General features: G+C 35.3%; 1 protein-coding gene across 1 annotated transcript in view; it reads right to left on the reverse strand.

Moving 5' to 3' along the window:
• Smp_021170 (VPS13C protein, putative (fragment)) overlaps positions 1-20,917 on the reverse strand; it is a gene marked incomplete at both ends in the record, with an annotated part of 125,584 nt that overhangs the window by 98,633 nt on the left and 6,034 nt on the right. The window contains 11 exons of the mRNA XM_018796326.1: positions 629-841; positions 3,452-3,583; positions 5,846-5,929; positions 7,000-7,257; positions 8,646-8,793; positions 11,992-12,109; positions 13,451-13,731; positions 14,982-15,134; positions 16,464-16,784; positions 18,670-18,747; positions 19,939-20,237. Of these exons, the coding sequence (XP_018650550.1) occupies positions 629-841; positions 3,452-3,583; positions 5,846-5,929; positions 7,000-7,257; positions 8,646-8,793; positions 11,992-12,109; positions 13,451-13,731; positions 14,982-15,134; positions 16,464-16,784; positions 18,670-18,747; positions 19,939-20,237 (2,085 nt within the window). The remainder of the gene's footprint in view (positions 1-628; positions 842-3,451; positions 3,584-5,845; positions 5,930-6,999; positions 7,258-8,645; positions 8,794-11,991; positions 12,110-13,450; positions 13,732-14,981; positions 15,135-16,463; positions 16,785-18,669; positions 18,748-19,938; positions 20,238-20,917) is intronic.

A 20,917-nucleotide genomic window follows, 5' to 3' on the forward strand; every position in this document is an offset into this window, starting at 1 on the left:
TTTCCGCCTCTTTCCGTTTGTATTCTTCACTATCTAAATATTTATACACTTCTTATTACGTAATGGCTTCAATGTTATGTGATGATTATTCTAAGTCTATTTGCCCACGTTTGACCTTCTATTTCCAATGTTTAAACATTAAATTTCACTCTCGAATCCCTATTCGCCTACTGTTGTTGGAATGGCTGTGAAGTAGTGTCACTGGTTGTATTACACACGAGAGCCAAATATATAAGCTTGTACTTGATAAACGAGTTTTTTTTTATTTTCTATTATTAAGATGAAGACGGTCGTCAGGCGACGACAAAATTCACATTTCTATTCACTTATTTATCACATTGAGATTCACGTACTTGGCCTCTGAACTACACTGCAAGTGTGAAAATGCTACTGATACTACCGAATCACCCCCACCAAAGTAGGTAAAGCGTGGGTCAAACCTATGAATTAATGGCTCTAAAGTTAGACGCTCTAAACACTGAACCAACACTATAGGATATCATGAAAATAAGTTATACGATGGATAATAACATCAATGAATTATGATATTTGAATTCGATAATGATATAAGATGATATGCTTTATATTGCACTACATTCATGCAGTGTGTGTGTGTGTGGTTACTTACATCCAGCACTTTGAAATCACATTGTAAACGATGACGTGTATTTTGATAGTATGTATCAAAATCAGGAGCATTTTTCTCTGCGATGATTAATTGAACTGCTAATAAATGATGACCTGTTTCTTCATGACGCTGTGTACGTGCTAAATAGACTGGTTCATATGTTTCTCGATGAGTAAACTGTGGAATAGCAACTGATAAAGTGCCAATATGAGCCTAAAAGGTTAAATTTATGAAGAAAAAGACAATTGGTGACATGACAAAAATGTTTTGACAAACAAATATCAATATAATTATTATCATAGAGGATTCATAAAGGTTATAGAACCACCATCGGAGGCCTGAATAGAGCCGTTTCATCTTAGTACAGAATACCTCAGTGGTTCTCATTCATAACTCCGAATGTAGGAATCGAACCCAGGACCTGCAGTTTCACGCACGAACGCTTAACCTATGAACCACTGAGCTGGTATCCAACAGCATTAATGTCTGACTTCAACCAGTTGCTAATATTGTGCAACCCTAATCCATTGCCTGCAATAGACAACTGTCTCACATCCTATATGGGTTGAAGTTAAGATAAGTTGATATTTAGATTTTAAAAAAACATGATACTGACGATAAGTTCAGTTCTAACGCACATATTCAACCTTAACCCCGCTACTTCAGACTACAGGTGGTTGCATTTTTCATACCCACTTTCTGACGCACAAATTAGTAGTGATATGTCATACAAAACCACCTTGATCAAGAATAACTCGACGTGTTCAGACCTTTTATGATTTTGATTCTACTGAAAATATTCTGGATTGTTTCCTTTTTATTGTTTAAACATATGTTTAGTTTATTGCGGTGATTTATTTACTCTGATGAGGTGACTTACAATAAGTCACGAAACGTCAGAAATACAATTTTCTACTTATTGAGATATCACAAAAATATATTTATTATTAACCTTCTACTAAATGCTCAATTCATTTGAAATTATCAAGTCCAAACTTGGTATTGATATTTATGAGTTCTCATTTGTTTATTTTTCAGAAAGAAGAAACTCTTCATCAATTCACCTACTACTTGGTAGATATCCAGGCAGTTAACTGGGAGGATGTCTTCAATCAGAATGAAGTATTAAATGTATAACATTAAAGGGATTATATGTTTAAGAATAATCTCATTCTTAAAAATCATACACCTTACTATTATTTCAACTCGTTTGCTCTGTGTATCTAGTTTGTTTCTGTTATGTCCCGATAAGAATAGGGAATGGTAACTTTGGGATCCGTTTATGGACCAATACAATATGCATATTTTATTGTATAATTGTTAACTAACTAAACTATTCATATTCGCGTCACTCTTATTATAAGCTTTATTTTGACCCATAGACGATTATTATACGATTTACCGTTCTTGAGTTATGCTCAGTTTATCAATTACTATCTCCTTTACTCACAGCCACATTTGGCTCAATCTTGTACAAATGTTGTTTTCCTATTTATGTTACGATGTGGTCTGTCTGTTTGGTAGATAAACCCAGTATGCTTGAAATAAACGATTCATATTGCAGAGGCAGTTATTGGTGTTCTGGACTTAACTGGCTGGGCTAGACAGAAAGTAGGACCGACAAGTGCTCTAGACTGCTCGTACGGGTTTCGTGTGTCATTGGTCCGGTCGATAATTGACTGCTCTCCAACAGGCGGGCACAAGATATAACAGTTTCATCTCATTATGCTACCGTACTGTGGCAATTCAGGGCGAAGTACGTTTATTTTTACTGATCGATGCTATTTAATCAGTAATATTTTAAACTGCACACCCCCTTTGTCCATGCGAATTTTTCATATATATGACATGCATATCTGCTTTTCTACTGAGTGTTTTACTATAAGTAATTTACCTCCATTGACGGACATATTGCCCATTCATAATCCATACAATATATGTCACATCCCAACACATGACTGGATTAAATAGGCATTCATGAATCCATAAGCATAAGTATACTAAATTATTTTGTCAAAAAAATCAACTACTTTTTTATTAAACTCAATCACCTGCCCAGTACATTCTAGGAGTTCACGCACTCAGATTTTAACCAGTAAATCACAAATTAACACCACGATACCCTTATTTGGGTTTGTTTAGATAGGTGATATCACCAGCCCTCTTCATAAAAACATTGCATGAGTCTAAGTCCAGTGGATAAATCTACACTAAGCGAGCTACATTGTTCTTATTAGTGGTGGCTAAGTGGTTAGGGCATTTGACTGACTTTCACCGACCGATTCGCAGGTTCAAACTCTGCTCCACCTATATAAGTTTGGTCAATCTTTAGGTTCTTACACTTACAATGTGGCTCGAAGCCTAGTATGCAAATCGGTAACTGGCAAATAAGTCAATTGTACGGTAGTTAATTAGTATCATATTTTAAACACAATACATCGATGAGATAGTTTCTAGCATCAAATAATATCAGCAACAGAATCTCAAAAAATTAAAAAACTTTCAACGACTGTTCCTATTTTGTAGTTCCATACCTCTAGTCAAAGAATGTCTATGATTTCACATGGGATTAAAACCGCATACTTCATTTTTACAGTCTACATGATACTTTCATGCCATTAAGTCGGAATGCATCGGTCCACAAGTTCCAACCCTAATCAAAATAATAAAATCTGTTCACTAAGGCTGATTGACTCATATAGAAAGCAGCATAGAGGGTCAAATGAAAAATAGTGTACATATGTGGACTTTGAGCTGTTCCATCTCTACATCATGAAATACCCTAGTCAAAACATAAAAAAATTACTAACCAAAATAATATACCTGAATTTCTTGTGTCCAACGACGTTTAATTAAACTGGTACCAACTTCATGAATGTTGAAAGACAAAATTAAATGATCTTCAATATTTTTATTTTGCGAGTTTAATTGACGTTCCAGTACCTGAATTTCAACCTTTTATATAAAAGATATGAGAAGATAGCCAATAAATATTTATCTTAATTGTATTCATTTTTTTAGTGACTATAATGAAACAGAAATAGTAATTCTAATATATGACGATATATTTGATTGGAAATGCATATTTTAATTATATTACGAGGGGGATAAAAAGTAAGCTTGATACAATTAGATCTCGATCTCATTCGCTGATGATAAGTTGTCAGTGAAACCTGAATCCGACCAAGACTTTGTTTTACATGTTTTTTTTAAATTGTGTTTACTTTAATGTTAACGATTTGGTTTGTGTGTCATTTTACTAGAAAATAATAACTCTTTAACGATCAGTTGTCCCGTCTTCTGACATACACTCACTGTAGATCTTTTGTAGTAAGGGAAGAGATAGCTGGATTTCGTAGTTTTACGTTACAGACTAACCTTAGTTAAATATTTATTGAGAACCAGGAAGCATTGGACAGTTGTTTCGTCTTAATATAGGACTCTCCATCGGTGAGCAGTCATAACTCCACCAGAGCCTGAACCCAGGACCTTTAAGCTTCGCAACAGTAGTTAAAGATTTAAACCACTGAGCTGTCAACCCTTAGTTTGCAGTCCTATCTTCATTCATTGAGCGACCGTCGTAAACTGTTATCAGTGATATGTACCTGACACCTGATACGGTTGAACACCACAAGTCATAGTTTATCACTAGAACTATATTTTGGGTGTATCAAGTCAGTAAACTGACCATTCGCTCAAACTAAATGTCAATTTAGTCGGTCGATTATACATTCAGACATATATACAACATTCTTACGTGTAAGGTGGTGGTTGGAAGTAGTTGACAGGAGACCCTGATCCAAGGTTTTATGCTATTTGGCACTCACTGATAAGATGTACCTGTAATCTTGAGGGAACTGATGCTCCCTGGTGGATTCGATTACATATCACCCAGCTTCACGATAAGAAAAACTACCACCCAGTTATTAAAGCCGTGGACTGGCCACCTGTACGATTGAGATGTATTTACATATATGACATTGGAGGTCACTATCCAATGAACAATGAACTACAGATATACAATATTTTGTTATAACCAAACAATAGGTAGAGTATCTTTGTTAGCAGTTTGCTTTCACATGTTTTTTTTAATAGAATAATCTCAACGGTAAAGGACAAAATGAATTATCACAAAAAAACTTTTCTTTCTGTAGCATGATAAAACATAGTGATTAGAAATTCCATCAGCCAAATAAAGAAAAGATACTATTTGGAATGAACGTGTATCTGTTCAAGTTGTTTACTTACCACAATTATTAACTTATGTTGTAGTAATGCTCTCATAATGTATAAGTCATACAATCTTACGTACTTCTATTAGTGCTACTTAAAGTTTTTCTTATAAACATAAAGTACATAGTTGACATACTTCTGTTTAGCGAAGATGTTTAGAAAACACAGTTTTCCGAATGTTTTCAGGAACAATGTAAGAATTCACTCAGTATTGTTTGTTTGAATCTTCCCATTGATGTTTTAGGACTGCAACTAGTCAGTCTCTAATTGGCATACGTGCATACTGTGCGTATTGCCTCGATATAGCCTAAATTCACAAGCATGGTAAGCAAAGATCGATAGTGGGTAACAGTGGAATCCAAGACGCGCGCCACTTCTTCCTATTTGGGACTCGTCAGCTGGATTTGCCTGCATCTCAGAGTTGATGTTCACTCTGGGACTCGAATCCAGTACCTTTCGCTTCAAACGCCATTGCGTTATCCACTCGGCCACTGAGTCCTGATAGCCACTTGCTTGTGCAATGGGGTGAAGTTTAAATTCACTTAGTATTGTTTGTTTGAATCTTTCCATTGATTTTTTAGGACTGCAACTGGTCAGTTTCTAATTGGCATATGTGCATACTGTAAAAATGTTTACGATGTTTTTCCTCTCTCTCTTTCTTTCTCTCGGTTCAAATGCAAAATTGACTCATGATTCCAACCATATATATAAAAAATTACTAAAAATCTCCACAAAAAACACCCCTAATAACGATCTCTTAGTTAATATTTAATGGAATAAATGATCGTTTTTTTAAATAAAAGAATAACTGCGACGAAAACAAGTATTGAAATGAAGAGAATAAAAAACGACTTTAAACAGACAGTGAGTACATACACAAAACATAAGTCTCTTGACAACAACAACAAAAATTTCATACATAAAATAACAAGAGGGGGGGGGGTATCAATAAATTAGTTACTAACATTTATATGTAACACTTACTTTGCGTATAACAAAATCTAATTTTAAATCAATTAATTTGGCTCGTTTACGACGTAAATTAGCTTGATCACGTTGACGTATAGCCTAAATAGTTTTTGTTTTAATTTATAATAAAATGGAAATGTAAAATAATACATGTGTAATGTTAGAATTATTCATTATGAATAATAGAAAATGTCTATTGTGTATATAAGAGTATTTGAAATGGATAATGCACAAATACAAAATACTTAATCTAAGTAAACAGTCTAGTATAATATAATAATTATATTGTATTCTATTAAGTTTATTACAGAAGTGTACAGATTATAGAAGAGAGCAATAGTTGGAATAAATTCACTAATATTGATGGACTTTGAAATTGATGTAACTATTGTGTGTGTGTGTGTGTGTGTGAGGGAGAATTATACGCTAATGGTATGAGATTTTGGAATATTTTAGTAGTCTTTAGATAAACTATCTCAAGACAACACCTACCTAATGATGATATTGGATAACAGTTATGTGATAGAATAAATCAACTGAAACTGACCAGTAATTACATGTCCTGTCCCCAAATGCCCTGGTACGGCCGTAAGTGGGGAGAGTCCGCTCTCCTTATCCAAATGCTCTCACATGGCCACGCATATATAGCCTCTGACAGGGAAGTCCTATTTACTGCCTTCTCGTGGCGGGGGTGTTGTTCACGAAATTGAGAGGACGAAAAGCGAATGTCCGGCGCCTTAGCCGGATTGGTGGACTCGGAAAGTTCACCTAGGGGGGGGGTTGAAAACCCTGATTACAATCCAATGGTTACATGAGCTCCAGTATCCTGAGGGAACAAATGGCGTATCAACCAATTGTTGGTCACTGTCTACCATGGGACTACATCTCCTTACGTTGCTCCATCGCCTTGTGGATCAGACCTTTAGGTCAAAGGCTCCGGATGTGACCCCCTAAGAAAACCACCTGCTTCGGTTTGGGCACCTGGACAGTATCACAGCCGTCACACAAATCAAATGAGATTTGTGCGGCCCATATCTATTTGGTGCTTCCTTGTACCAATATTTGTGTGTTTAAATAAATAATAATAATAATAACACTTGAATATGCAGTATCAGAGAAATTGTTAAGGAGAATTGAAATAATCAACTGTAATAAATACTACAACTTACCTTAGATTTGTTTTTATCTATAAGCTGACTACCGTGAAGATCATCATTCACATTAGTAGTATCATTTTCTAGTTTTGATTGTTGACTAATTCGATCATGTTCACTTTCTTCATGTAAATCATCATCTACAGTATCTGACACCCAACTGCTCAAAGTAGAATCACTATCGTTTCGATTAAGTTGACGTGTAACTTTAAGCAGATCTCTGGTGGCTAGTACAGATCCAGGGATTATTGAATTAGGCAAAACTACAACATCCTGAGTTGTTATTTATTTCGTGAGGTGGGAGTGGGAGAAGAAAGTAACAGAATACAGCATTATCATTGTAGATTATCATGTGATAAAACGAAGCACAATTCAATAATAGACTTAAGTAATTTTATGTAAAACATACGTAACTCTCCATGACACTTGATTTGAAATTAGTTAAGTTTACACATGTAAAATACCTTGGTACAAATTGGTAACAAAATCAATTTACTACAACATAAAGGCAATATGGTATTCAAAAAAACAAAAAAATGACTGAGAATTTTAGTCTGAATTATATATCTGAACCTCACCAGTAAATCAGTCAACAGAAGCCAATTCAAGAGACCTGGAATGAATATATTTCAATTCGACATCTATCAAAAGATGGATTACAGGTGAGTTGGTTACTTAAAGAATAGTTGTCAGCCTTGTCATTTATTTGTATAAATAATGGTATTTGTCTATGATGGACAACAGAATTAAAGGAGGGGGAAAAGCACAACACAACTAGTGCAGATGGATACGAATATCTTCAACGTCCAAGCAGGATTTATGATGGATTACTCTATTGAGTATAGTCGATCCAAATTCAAGATTTATTTTAAAACTAACAGTAGACTATATTTTTTTTTAGATACATGACTAGCGACAACTTTCAACAGAATTATAAGCAGCAAATATTGAGTTTTCACGCAAAGTATGTCATGAATAACATTCGAGTAAGAAAGAAATAATATAGTATGTCAATAAATATTTATAACTTTCTTGATCTGTCAGTCAGTTAGTCAATCAATCATAGTCAACGTACAGTCTGACACAAATATGCGTTAACTTACGTTAACATCCCAAATTAGCAGGACAAAGTGAAATCAACAAGGTGAACAAACACAAGTTTGAATGATGGCAGTAACAACGACAGTGAAAGACGTTAAACACTCAAATATGGATCGATAAAACAGAACGGACAGTTGCGCATGTTGAAAGGATACTGAAACTTAAATCCTGCAGCAATATAAAGAGTGAATGTGAATTAGCAGTGCTGTAACCGAATCTGAACTATGTCTACCAACGTCTCTAATCACTGATCACGGTTATTGTAGGTACTTCAGCAAAGAAGACTATATCTAAAACATACTACAGACCAGCAATCAATGATTTCATGCGCTAGCGCCACGTCTTGATTTGGCCAATCCTATACACTTTACTTCTACTCCAGTGTTAGACATCAAATTGGGCGGTATTTGAGCATGAGCATCGCAAGTTCCATCCACCTTAATCGATCTTGATATGTAATAATATCGATAAACATACTAAGCTATCAGTGAAAAATATAACATGATATACCAGATGAGGATATTTTAACTAAAACCATATGAACATTTTAATAAGCTTACTTTTAATAATTCATCAGGATTTGCAGGTGTAGTAAGACTTTTATCTGCTTCTGGAAATGGAACATTTACAATTAATTCATATAATGATTTTAAAACTGCATCTGTGAAATCTACGCTGAATACCGGTAAACAACCATCAACAATAACTCTAAAAATGAAGTTTTTTTAAATTACAAACAAAATATAAAAATAACAAGCATCAGTATGAAAATAATTCGTGTGAAGAAATTCGTAATAATGACATAAGTTGTATGTTAGTTTTACTGAAACTGTGAACCGATTTCAGTTAGGCCACCGTTGGAAACATGGAAGCAATGGGCGGTTGTTTCGTTCTAGTACGAGATTACTCAGCAGTGCGCGCATTCACGACTTTGCACGCGGGAATCGAACCAAGAACCTTTGGTTCTGCACGCGAACATCTAAACTCTAGACCACTGATTCCGCGTCTAATGGTGTTAATGTCTAAATTCAATCAACCCACAAGAATGAGCGAACATCTATTGTCTTCAGTGGATAACTACCTCAAACCCGACACCGATTAGCTCCACTGGTAACAGCTTCTAACAAGAACTTCGTGATATGACAGCTGTTTCATTATCCATTGGTTGTGGACGTCTTATTGCTTGTGGTTCAGTAACTTGATCAGCACTAACTGTGTTATCTACTAAAATGAAGTTAATATATCATTATGGTTTACATGTGAAATATAATTAATGAAAAGAGGAGTTTGTTATTTATGTGTAATAAGTAACAGTAAAGTATTTATCTATCTCATTCTTTTAAATAAGTGTGGCACATATATATATCTGGTGCCCCCTTGTACCAATATTTATGTGTTCAAATAAATAAGTAAATTTATCTATTCAAACAGAGTAAAAGTTGCTCCTTGTACAAATGTACGTTACCGATTTAAATTTGTGGAGATTTAAAGGACTTACAATCAACTGTGTGTAAAATGGTCAGTGTATAGTGTTATAAAGAATCAAGCTAAAATCAAACAATTATCGAGTTCTCTTTGAACTAATATCCTTTAAATGACAGCAGTTAAGGAAAGTCAGCTGCACATGAATGTTGGTAAAAACTGTCAACATTTACATTAATACAGTTAGGAAATGCAAACAAAGGGTGGAAACTGTTATACCGCAAACAATGGTAAGCAATCAAAATAGTATAAGTTTACATCCGCGATTAATATGGATGAACGCTAACAGCTAAATACTCAACGGTTGAGAATAAGAATAATAATTGCAACGAAATTTTTCATCTAATTATGGTAAATATGATTTGGAAAATGTGTATCTATGTAATGGTAAGTAAAAGCAATGGCAGCATTTCGACAACTGAAGAACATATGAAACTCAAACAACTGTCAACCAATATCAAAGTTAGAATCCTCAATACGAACGTCAACACAGTCCTACTGTACAGAGCTGAAACGTAGAGAACTACTACAACCATGGTCAAGAAGGTACAAGTATTTATAAACAATTGTCCACGCTAGATACTTCAGATCCGTTAGCCGAATACCATCAGCAACAACCTACTGTGGCAAAGAACAAAATAAATCCCAGCTGAAGAAAAAATCAGAAAAAGGTGACGAAGGTGGATAAGACATACATTGCGGAAATCATCGAACTGCACTACGAGGCAGACCCTAACTTAGAATCCTGAGAAAACGAAATGAGGCAAACCAAAGAAAACATCGCGCCGGAGACTTGAGGTGCACACCAAAATAATAAACAGCACATGAGAACAACTGGAAAGGAGCCCAGGCAGAGTTGGTCGGAGAATCCTGGTCGGTGGCCTATGCCCTACTAGTAGTAAAAGACGTAAGCAGGTAAATAAAAGGAAGTGTGATAGCAGATGTTTTTCTTTGAGTCTTTAAGGACTAATTATGTGTTATTTAAAATTGTTGTAACTATTTAATAACGAATAGTCGGAGCTGAACTATTCTAGATAGTGGATTTAAACAAACAATTGATAATGTTATTATTCAAAACACTTGACTTTAGACAACAGATCAATCATATAAACTCGGTTCCATCTACTGAAGTATAAAAAGTTAACAAGTGGAAACAATCTTGAAAGAATAAGCACAACCCATTATCTGACAAATACATGCCCCCAAATGCCCTGGTACGGCCGAGAGTGGGGAGAGTCCGCTCTCCCTCTTCAAATGCTCTTATATGGCCACATGCATACAACCACTCCCAGGGAAGTCCTACTCACTGCCTCCTCGTGACGGGGCTGTTCTTGACGAAATTAAGAGGACGAAAAGCGAATGTCCGTCGCTTTAACCGGATTGGTGGACACAGAAAGTCCACACAGGGGAGTTGGAAAACCCTCATTCCAAACCAATGACGCACATGTGCTGGCTCCAGTATCCTGAGGGAACAAACGACGTATGAACTAATCGTCGGTCACCGGCTACCATGGGACTATATCTCCTCACGATGCTCCACTGCCTTGTGGGTTAAACCTTTAGGTGAAAGGCTCGGGGTGTGGGCCCCTAAGAAAACCATCTGCTTCAGTTTGGGCTTCTGGGCAGTATCACAACCCTCACACAAATCGAATGAGATTTTTGCGGCGCATATTTATATGGTGCTTCCTTGTACCGATATTTATGTGTTTAAATAATAAATAACAATAATGACAAATACATCTGTATATACTGAGTGAAATTTAATACTACAATCTAAACAGATTTGTAGTGAGCAACACATACCTTGCCTCGAAAATGGTTGAGAAACATTTGTATCACACAATGATTATATTTTTTGTAAGGCAGAAAAAATGATTAATATTAGATGAACCAGTGGAAAGTCAGTGTGGCCTCACAGACTACTTGGTTGGAGTCCGCGCGACCATCGTAAACAATGGTTGGAGACTCTAGGTGACATGGCTCAGAATCGATCACAATGGCGTAGGTGTATACACTCTTTATCTTCCCTTAAACCTTAAGATTAAAATTGCTTCATAACTTTCCTCCTTCCTATACTATATCCTTATGCACAACCTATCTTTTATATATTACCAACACAAAACTAACCACTATGAATCCTGTGTTCATCTTGTTGTGCTAACGAGGTATGGCAACTTGGACCGATGCATATATGTGCCTGGTCCTACGTTGTAGCTGATTGACTGACTGCAACAGAATCAAAACAAAAGGTAGGAAGCCACAATCATGTTTACCTTACATCTAAGAGCTTCTCAGATCATCTAAATTGAACAATAAATCGAAAAAAAACTGACATCTAAAAGAATAAATACACAAGTGAATTGTAAATAATGATTAATGACAGAAAATGGATAATTCTAAGCAATTATTGTCATTATTATTTACCTTGGTAAATTAACATCATTTCGTAATACACACCGTTTTAGTGTACAACTCAAAGCTAAAGGTTTTAATATATGATTTGATGATTTATTCATTTTCCGTAAAGCTCTCCAATCATCGCCTCAATTTTTTTGAAAAAGAAAAACATATATAATAACAAATCTTTTGGAGACAAAAATAAAATTTATATTATTTATTAAAACAAATTGTATCATATAGCATTTTATTACGTATGATTAAACATTGAAACAATTACCTTTAGCCCCCAAATGTCCTGGTACGGTCGACAGTGGGGAGAGTTAGCTCTCCCTCTCGAAATGCTCTCATATGGCCACGTGTACACAGTCACTGTCAGGGAAGTCTTACTCACTACCTTCTCGTGGTGAGGCTGTTAATTACGGAATTGAGAGGACGAATTGCAAAAGTCCGACGCTTTAACCGGGTTGGTGGTGGGTACAGAGAGTTCATCTACGGGAGTTGAAAAAATCCTGACTCCAAACCAATGGTGTACATGGGCTTCAGGATCCTGAAGGAACAAATGGAGTATGAACGTACTGTTGGTCACCGGCTACCATGGGACTGCACCTCCATTGCCTTGTGGACCAGACCTTTAGGTCGAAGGCTCTGGGTGCGCCCCCCTAAGAAAACCACCTGCTTCAGTTTGGGCACCCGGGCAGCATCATAGCCCACACAAATCAAGTGACTTGTGTGGCGCATATGTATTCTATGCCCCTTTGTACCAATATTTTTGGTGGCTTGTGTCACTTGTGGTGTAGACGAGATTTTTGTTTACCAACAAAGAGGCATGAATACTGTACAGCTCCCTTTTTGTATTTATCTAAGGATGTGAAACATAGTCTATGAAAGTGAAACGCATACATAGGTTGCTAATACTTGGTCGAGTATCACGAAATAACCGAGTGGACAATATTGAAGTTAGGCATAGAGTACTAGCTAAAGATTAGTTGATGAGACTGTGAACCACCATCTGCAGATAGGGTTCTGACACGTGTATTCCATTTCATGTATAAGCGAGCTTTCCAAATCCCTACTGTACCATAAGATAGTCTTGTTCAGACAACTTTGATAGTTAGCTCCTTACAATCTTAACCATCCGTGATTTTTCTACTTCTATATAAGTACAATTATTAAAATATTCGAGTGCTCAATAGCTTCTATTACATCCATAGAAATCAAATTTGATGTGACGAGATTCGGTGATCGATAGATTTCTCATTTCATCTTCCCATATTTATCTTCGAAATCTTACTTGTTGAATTATCTAAGAGGATAATTACAACGGTCCACTCATAGTAGCTGTTGCTAAGGTTAAGAAATCAAACTACATATGATATAAGTAATTTATACTGACTAAACCACAAACCAAACTTATTCTGCTAGTCAGAATGTTACTTGTTACTTGAATCTTTATTAAAACCGGAAAACCCACTACACAACTTACCTTCATTAACCATTATAACCTGAACTGATGATAAATTAATGTTAAATTTATCATAGGCCTCATCTTTTAATTCATCAAATGTTAACTTTCCAGACTTATGTTTCACTTGACCAGAAATATTCGAAATGGGTTCTTTTGCATCAGTTTTTCCTGTACAATCATTTTTATTTTCATCATTTGATGAAGCTTGATCTTGTACTGTTTTACACACTGGTGGAACTGATGTGCGACTTGAATTAACTGTAAAGCTTCCAAGATCTACCAACAACAGACGGCAATCACTGTGAATAGTAAAAGTTGAAAATTACGTACAAATTGGTAAATTGAAAAACAAATATCAGGTGAATAGAAGACTTTACTAGTAACTGTATTAACTGTTAACTAATCCCTTCAATCATTAAAAAACATAAACACAAATCAGGGGAAGCGGTGACCAGTAGATTTCAAGTGTAAGGAAACTATTCACCAAAGAAAATGGAAGATGGTCGTGCAATATCGAGGATTGATTAAAGTTAGACTTATATACTATGAGGGTTTATTGGTCTAGAGTTTAAGTGCTCATGCGCGAGATCAAAGGTTTTGAGTTCGACATCCATTTGGGCAGTAGCAGATGCGTAATGATGAGCAGTCCTATACTTAGACGAAACGCTTTCATGCTTTTAATGATTCTTTAACTCAGATCGATTCGTGATCTCAATAAAATAAACAAGTGTTTTTCAACTATCAAATTCAAACATAGCAATACATGTGAAATAATCACAGAGCCATAAAATCCCTTGATGAATCACTTAATAAAGTTTCAGTGGTTTTACTGACGAATAAACTCGATTATATGCAGCAAAAGATGCTGATAATTCTGAAATATTTGTTTAAGATTTGAAGCTGAACACAAAACGAGAAACGAAACCATCCAGTAAATATAGTTATTCATGATTGGATCGTGGATGCACACTACTGAGGAGTCGCATAATAGGATGAAACGGCCGTCCAGTGCTTCCAGGTTTTCCATGGTGATCTAGCTTCAATTGACTAATGATTTCAACTATATAAAATTATTACAATATCCACAAAACCCCCTTCTGATAATATTCATGATATGTATATGTATATGTATATGAACGGAACAAATTAGTATGACAATTCTAGGCCTGACTTTTTATGACCCCTTCCTCCCGTTCTGAAAACGCAGAATCACTGAAGATGCTGGTTGTCTGAGGGAAACACCTTACTGCTGTCACAATGCTGACCAGTCAGCGATACGATTTCACCCCCGAACCTAAATTTGATGCTTATAATCTTACTGTTCTCCAACCGATTCGCACGGCGCGGTAGGACCTAAAGGAATAATTATTCCAGACTATATACCTCGACTGTGTTATCACGGTAGGCAAGCCCAACCACCATTTCAAAGTATCAACTACAGCCAGGAATTATATATATACGTTCCGTATGGCTTATTGACTGATATATATAATTATAAATAGAGTCGGGGAAAAATTAGTATTAAGTAAAAGGTAAACTTGAGATTCACCTTCTGTATATCCCAGAATCTGGTAAAATAAAATAACTTGGTTTAATGTCGATATGAACATCTGTATAAGATCGATTAGTGGCTAGATGCCTTAGACCACTTGTAGTTACTTCTTTAACTTCTTCGAAAGATGACAACACTGTATTAGATAACCTAATAAAATAAAGTTTTGAGAAAGAAAATATGATGGAAAGTAGTAGGGAAAGTGAGAATATTTCAATAAACCCTTAATATACCTGACTGAATTCTCTATTGATTCCTGTGGTAAGGGATGGTTTAACCATAAGGTGAAAGCCCTAATTCTAAGCTTTTATTTGGACCATAATTTGTTTCCATAGCATCTTCCACTCATAAACTAGGGCCAATTATTTGTGTGCCCAGTACTCCATTTTCTGTGTGAATACCGTTACTCAATTGGTCTGACCTTGTATATATATATATATATATATATATATATATATATATATATATATATATATATATATGTCTGAAATATAATTATGATATTGGACTGGTGAACATTGGTCTTGCGTTCTTCCTTTTCGTTCGGGACTAGTTAGTGTTGGGTTAACCGTCAGGAATAGAGTATCAGTCTTCCAACTCCTTGCTGTGTATTGGTTGCTAAAGGTCATCTAGGCTTATTGGTCGGTTGTGTGACGTAATAATGACATATCAGTTACAAGAGCTATGTTAATCTACGGCCTCTTAGATTCCATCTAGAAAGTATTCTTTAAGTAAAAAGTCAAATGTTATTGTGTGGAGTGTAATCACTTGACAAATATACTGACCACATAAAGCAGAAAAATGAACCACTGATATGTTCACCTGAAAAGTGGTTTATGGGCTGAACAGTCAATAATTGCCATTGACCCATATAAGTGTTCAGTAGCTGAACCTTCAGCGGCTGAGTAATATTGTTAACTCCTGTAAAATAATTCTGACCGGTAGCCTAGTGTATCTGGAACCACAGGTGATTACTGAATTGAATAACTCATTTATCATATTTATTTAAATAAATATTACCAATACAGAAGATATGGTCAACAAATGTATGACCTGATCGAAAACCATCCTGCTCCTAACGAGTCAATCTTTCACAGATTTTGTACAATTTGCGGAGTACAGTGAGAACCAGTAGTTTGAACTCTATCAAAAGCAGACTGACCACGATAGTTGTTTCATAGGTTACATAGACTTTTCTTAAATATGAGGATGACAGTCACTTTATTTCATGATGTTGGAACACAGTTTCCTAAAACTTTCTAAGCAACATAGTCAATTCCTTGAACAGAAGTACGCCACTATCCTCCATAAAACTATCACTTTACCTGCGTGGAGCACACTTTTTCAATCTCGAGTTATACTAAAAAGTATGCGTATTAAAGGAACCGGAAATAATTCCTAATCTACGTTAATTGTCATGAAAAACAACATGAGTTGTACAGATGAATTTAACGATTTTCGGTACATAAAACAGCTTACTCTTGAAGATAAACATCTTTAGGTGGAGTAAAGAAATGAACAATCTTATTGATAGTTTCAGCATCGTAAACTATTTGTAATGCATCAGCTTGAATTGAAATACGTTGATCAGCTTTGCGATCAAGAGGATTCTTTTCAAAATCAATACAGAGTAGGTGACTGCGTTTTGATGTATTACCGGCTTGGTTATTGCCATTGGATAGTGACTGATTTACATGACTTGTTATCAGTACAGGTTTGATTGAAGATTTAGCAAGATAGGATTCTTTTAATGTTGGCTGAGCACCTAAAGCTTCAAGACTATCCATTCGTAATGAAACACTGGAATGATAAATTAAGCAAGTATGATTTATAAGTATGTATATAAGATCAAATTAAAAGCATACGCAGTATCATACACTCAAATCACTATTTTGAAAAGAGTTCAACATCGAAATAAAGAGGTGAATACCAATAATTCTACTGCAAACACGAACCTTATGTTCCGCTGCTGAAGAATAGGCTTTCAACCAATAACTCGCAGGTTCAGACCCTGCCCCACATAATTTGATTCGGACTGTTGAGTAATATCACTGTTGCACTTAAAAGTGTGGTTCAAAGTCAAGTACATGAAACGGTTTATAATAAACGACTTACATAATAGCTACTTGTATTACTAACAAATCGATTGTATTTTCACATATGGTAAATGTAGAACAGTCAGTTTATCCTGTCTTACTTTACATGTTCTTTGGTCTGAAGGTAGACTAAATTACTCTATTGACAAATAACTTTTGTCACTATTAACTGTATGAATGGGTAGATCGGATTACAGATAAAAAAGACTAAAATATGAAGTCATTTACTTATATACAACCTTCTTTTAGGTTGTAATTAAGTTGTACTATTTTAATTTAAAATAGAAGTGGCAGTGTAAAATCTTAAGTTACGGATTAGATACAGTTTTACTATAATGCGAATACACCGTAAAAAAAACTAAAAGACACTAGTTCCCACATGGCAATGGGGCAATGGACACAATTCAACAACGTTAATGGTGTCTTAACTGATATGAACCAGTTAGACTGCTTTAGCCAAAGTTCCCATGCCACAATAGACGAGATAGAATTAACCAGATGAATAGTAAACAAGTTGAAATAAAAGTAGTAGCAACAATAGTGACAAATATCAAAGAATGAGGAATTTAAAAAAAAGGTTATGTACGAAGAAAAACTGGAACTCAAGATCTAAAGGGAGATAACGCACATAATGAAACGGCATCACTGTGACGGATTTTGAGTTTTGTAGTCACTCGTCTCTAACCACTCTCATATTAAAATAAAATCTCAATCTAGCAAATTAAAGCATTACTGAAAACAACAAAAACATTTATTTGTTCTTCAGATCAAACAAAGATAAACATTAATTTAGCAATGTAATATAGAGAGCCAATCCGAAGTGGCCAAACGAGGTCACTTGATGACAATTAGAAACGATCTAAGGACAAATACATATCATTGGCTACGAAGTGGGTTGATTTTATAAATGAGAATTTAGGCATTATGTTCGGTTGCCAAATAGACTTTCCCTTCTATTCTTTTCTAGCCCAAGTAGTCAGATTGAGTGGTTAGCGCGTAGGGCGTTGTGTATCGGTATCATATCTCGGACACCACAACACAACAGAATGTAAAATTAAGGTGTCGAATTTCCAGCTGTCTTGAATGCTGTTAGAGGTATGAAGGCGGTCATCACTTCCCGGTTACTTACACCGTAGAAGGGTTATTCCAGAGGTACCTGAAAAAAATTGGGTGAGGGGGTTTTGGTGACCTAAGAGCGTGACCGCAGTGCCCAAGGGACAACTGCTTGAGGCCGGTCACACATAATCTTTTTGTGAGTAGTTTTCGTGTTAGCTCCGTACTTGTTGTAACCTTACCGACAAAGACGGATATCCGTGGGATAAAGCGGGGTGTGCATTTTTAGGGTCAACCTTTCCTAACTCCACCCTTCATTTGTGGGAATGTAGCATCGCTGTTATGCTGGTTGTCTGAGGGAAACACCTTACAGCCGTAACATCTCTGTACAGTCAGCAGTACGAATTCGTCCTCGGACCTTAAGTTTGCTACTTTTAGTCATACCGCTTTTCAAATTTCTAGCATAGTGTAATCAATAAGTTACTTCATTACAAACAGATAACACACTCCATATTAATGTGTTTTACGTCACTTACGCCAAAGCTTGATCACCTGCACGTTGTTTAACATCAGCAGTGAGTTTATTCACGGAAAATTTCAGCACATTAGGATCACTGAGAGAAAAAGAATACAAAAAAGCAAAGAAATTATGTTATGAATTTAAAAAAAGGCCGTCGCCAATTTGTGATTTCATGCCCGGCTTTTTATCATGTGAATTATCCATCAAACGAAATATGACTTATCCAATCTTAGCACTATGTCAAACCAATGACGTTTGACCGGTATGAGTAGTCTAGTGTCTTTATTGGTCCCTTATCCGCCTAGCTCTTCCAATTGAGTCCAGAATACCAATAGCAGCTTCTGCTACGCGAATCATTTATTTCAAGTATACTCGGTTTATATACCGGACAGGCAGACTTCATCACACCATGAAATAGGAAATATTTGTACAAGATCAAGCCAAATGAGGCTGTGAACGTGGGAGACAGTAATCAATAAACTGAGTATAATTTAGGAACAGTAAATCGTATAATAATAATCTATAAGTCAAAATGAAGATTATGTTAAGAGGAATGTAGATATACATAATCTAGTTACTGGATAATTATACAATAAGAATATATATAGAATAATGGTCCATTAATAGATCTTGGAAGTTACCCGTACTTTAGTCTTCACTAGGATATAACAATTTATTATAAAGATGTTACGAAATAAAATGTACTGATAATAATATTGATGATTTAGATTAAAATGACTTTCAAATCAGCAATGTTCCTTCATTCTAGTATCTTATACTCCTATAATTGATTGGAAACTAGGATGAAATCTCATTAAAAAAAGATATTTCGAAAAAAGACTCAATAAAAACCTCTCACTTTGCGTAGAAACTAGTTTGACTGTAAAAACGAATATTCACTTGTAATAGTTATTAAAGTGAGTGAACAAATCGGATAAAAGTACTGAGATAACTAGGATGGCCATAATTTCGCTTATGAGACCAATTATGATATACTAAACAAGTAGATTCCAGAAGACAGATAAGCTAACTAATGAAATGAACACGTAATTAGAAATTTGAAACTATCATTCGTATACAAAAGGTATCCAACGGAGATAGTACAGCTAAATTACTCACTAGACATTGCTTAAGTAACCAAAGTTAAGGCGAATATTTAAAATAACACTTCAGACCATAGTTTTTTTTAATAGAAAAGTTATACCTTACATGGTTAATAAAATAACATATTAAAACGGAAAACATATACAGAATCGATTGTAAAAAGTGAGAAAATTATATTTACCTTAATTTATCATCTAGAAGTACTAAACTAAGCTGTCTTAAAGTGACAGCAATAGAAGATGATACATAACTTATTGGAAAATTAATTGCAGAACCAGAAACACCTGATGCAGCTGACTCTGAATAATCAATAACAGCAAATAAATGTGCTTTCTCTTCTGATGTCATTTCAGTTTCTAAACGTTTCATTAAATCACCTTCTGACGAACTTTCCATATCATCTGATCCAGCTGCAGAACCACGTGAGAACCAACCAAACCAACCACCACCACTCTTTGAATTGGCTTTTTGACTGTGTTTCTGTTTAGAGGCATTAAACTGTAAAGTTATGAACAAAGAAAATATGAAAGGAAGAAAAACAGCTGATCATTAAGAATTATTACACATCATTTGCATCGGTTGCATGCCAAGGATTTTTAATAATCAGTTTTCAAAAGATCATTTATTATACACGTAATAACGAGCTACTGATCAACTCAATGTTGAATATCAACAATGAAAAAAATGAAGAGCCATAAAAAAGAAACATGCCACCGTGAGTAATTTTCCATGGGGCTTTGGTTGACCAGTCTAGAGTAGGTCACTTTATTTTGAAGTATAAGCTGATAACGTTGGTTACCAAGCCAGTGAAAGCTTCAAGATAAAACCATACAGCTTATATAACAATATACCTCCAAAAGGTCATTATTATTATTATTATTATTATTATTGTTATTATTATTTAAACACATACATATTGGTACAAAAGGGCACCAGATATATACGCGCCACACAAAACAATGAGAAAGGGGTAAAATGCATATATATAAAAGAAAAAATAGAATGAAAAAAAGAAGAGTAATGATGGGGGAACTGAAATATACAACCAGAAGAACCGGGTTGGTGGACACAGAAAGTCCACACAGGGGAGTTGGAAAACCCTCATTCCAAACCAATGGTGGACATGGACTCCAGTATCCTGTGGGAACAAATGGCGTATG

Source organism: Schistosoma mansoni, chromosome 2, assembly GCF_000237925.1.
Source record: "Schistosoma mansoni strain Puerto Rico chromosome 2, complete genome".
NCBI lineage: Eukaryota > Metazoa > Platyhelminthes > Trematoda > Strigeidida > Schistosomatidae > Schistosoma > Schistosoma mansoni.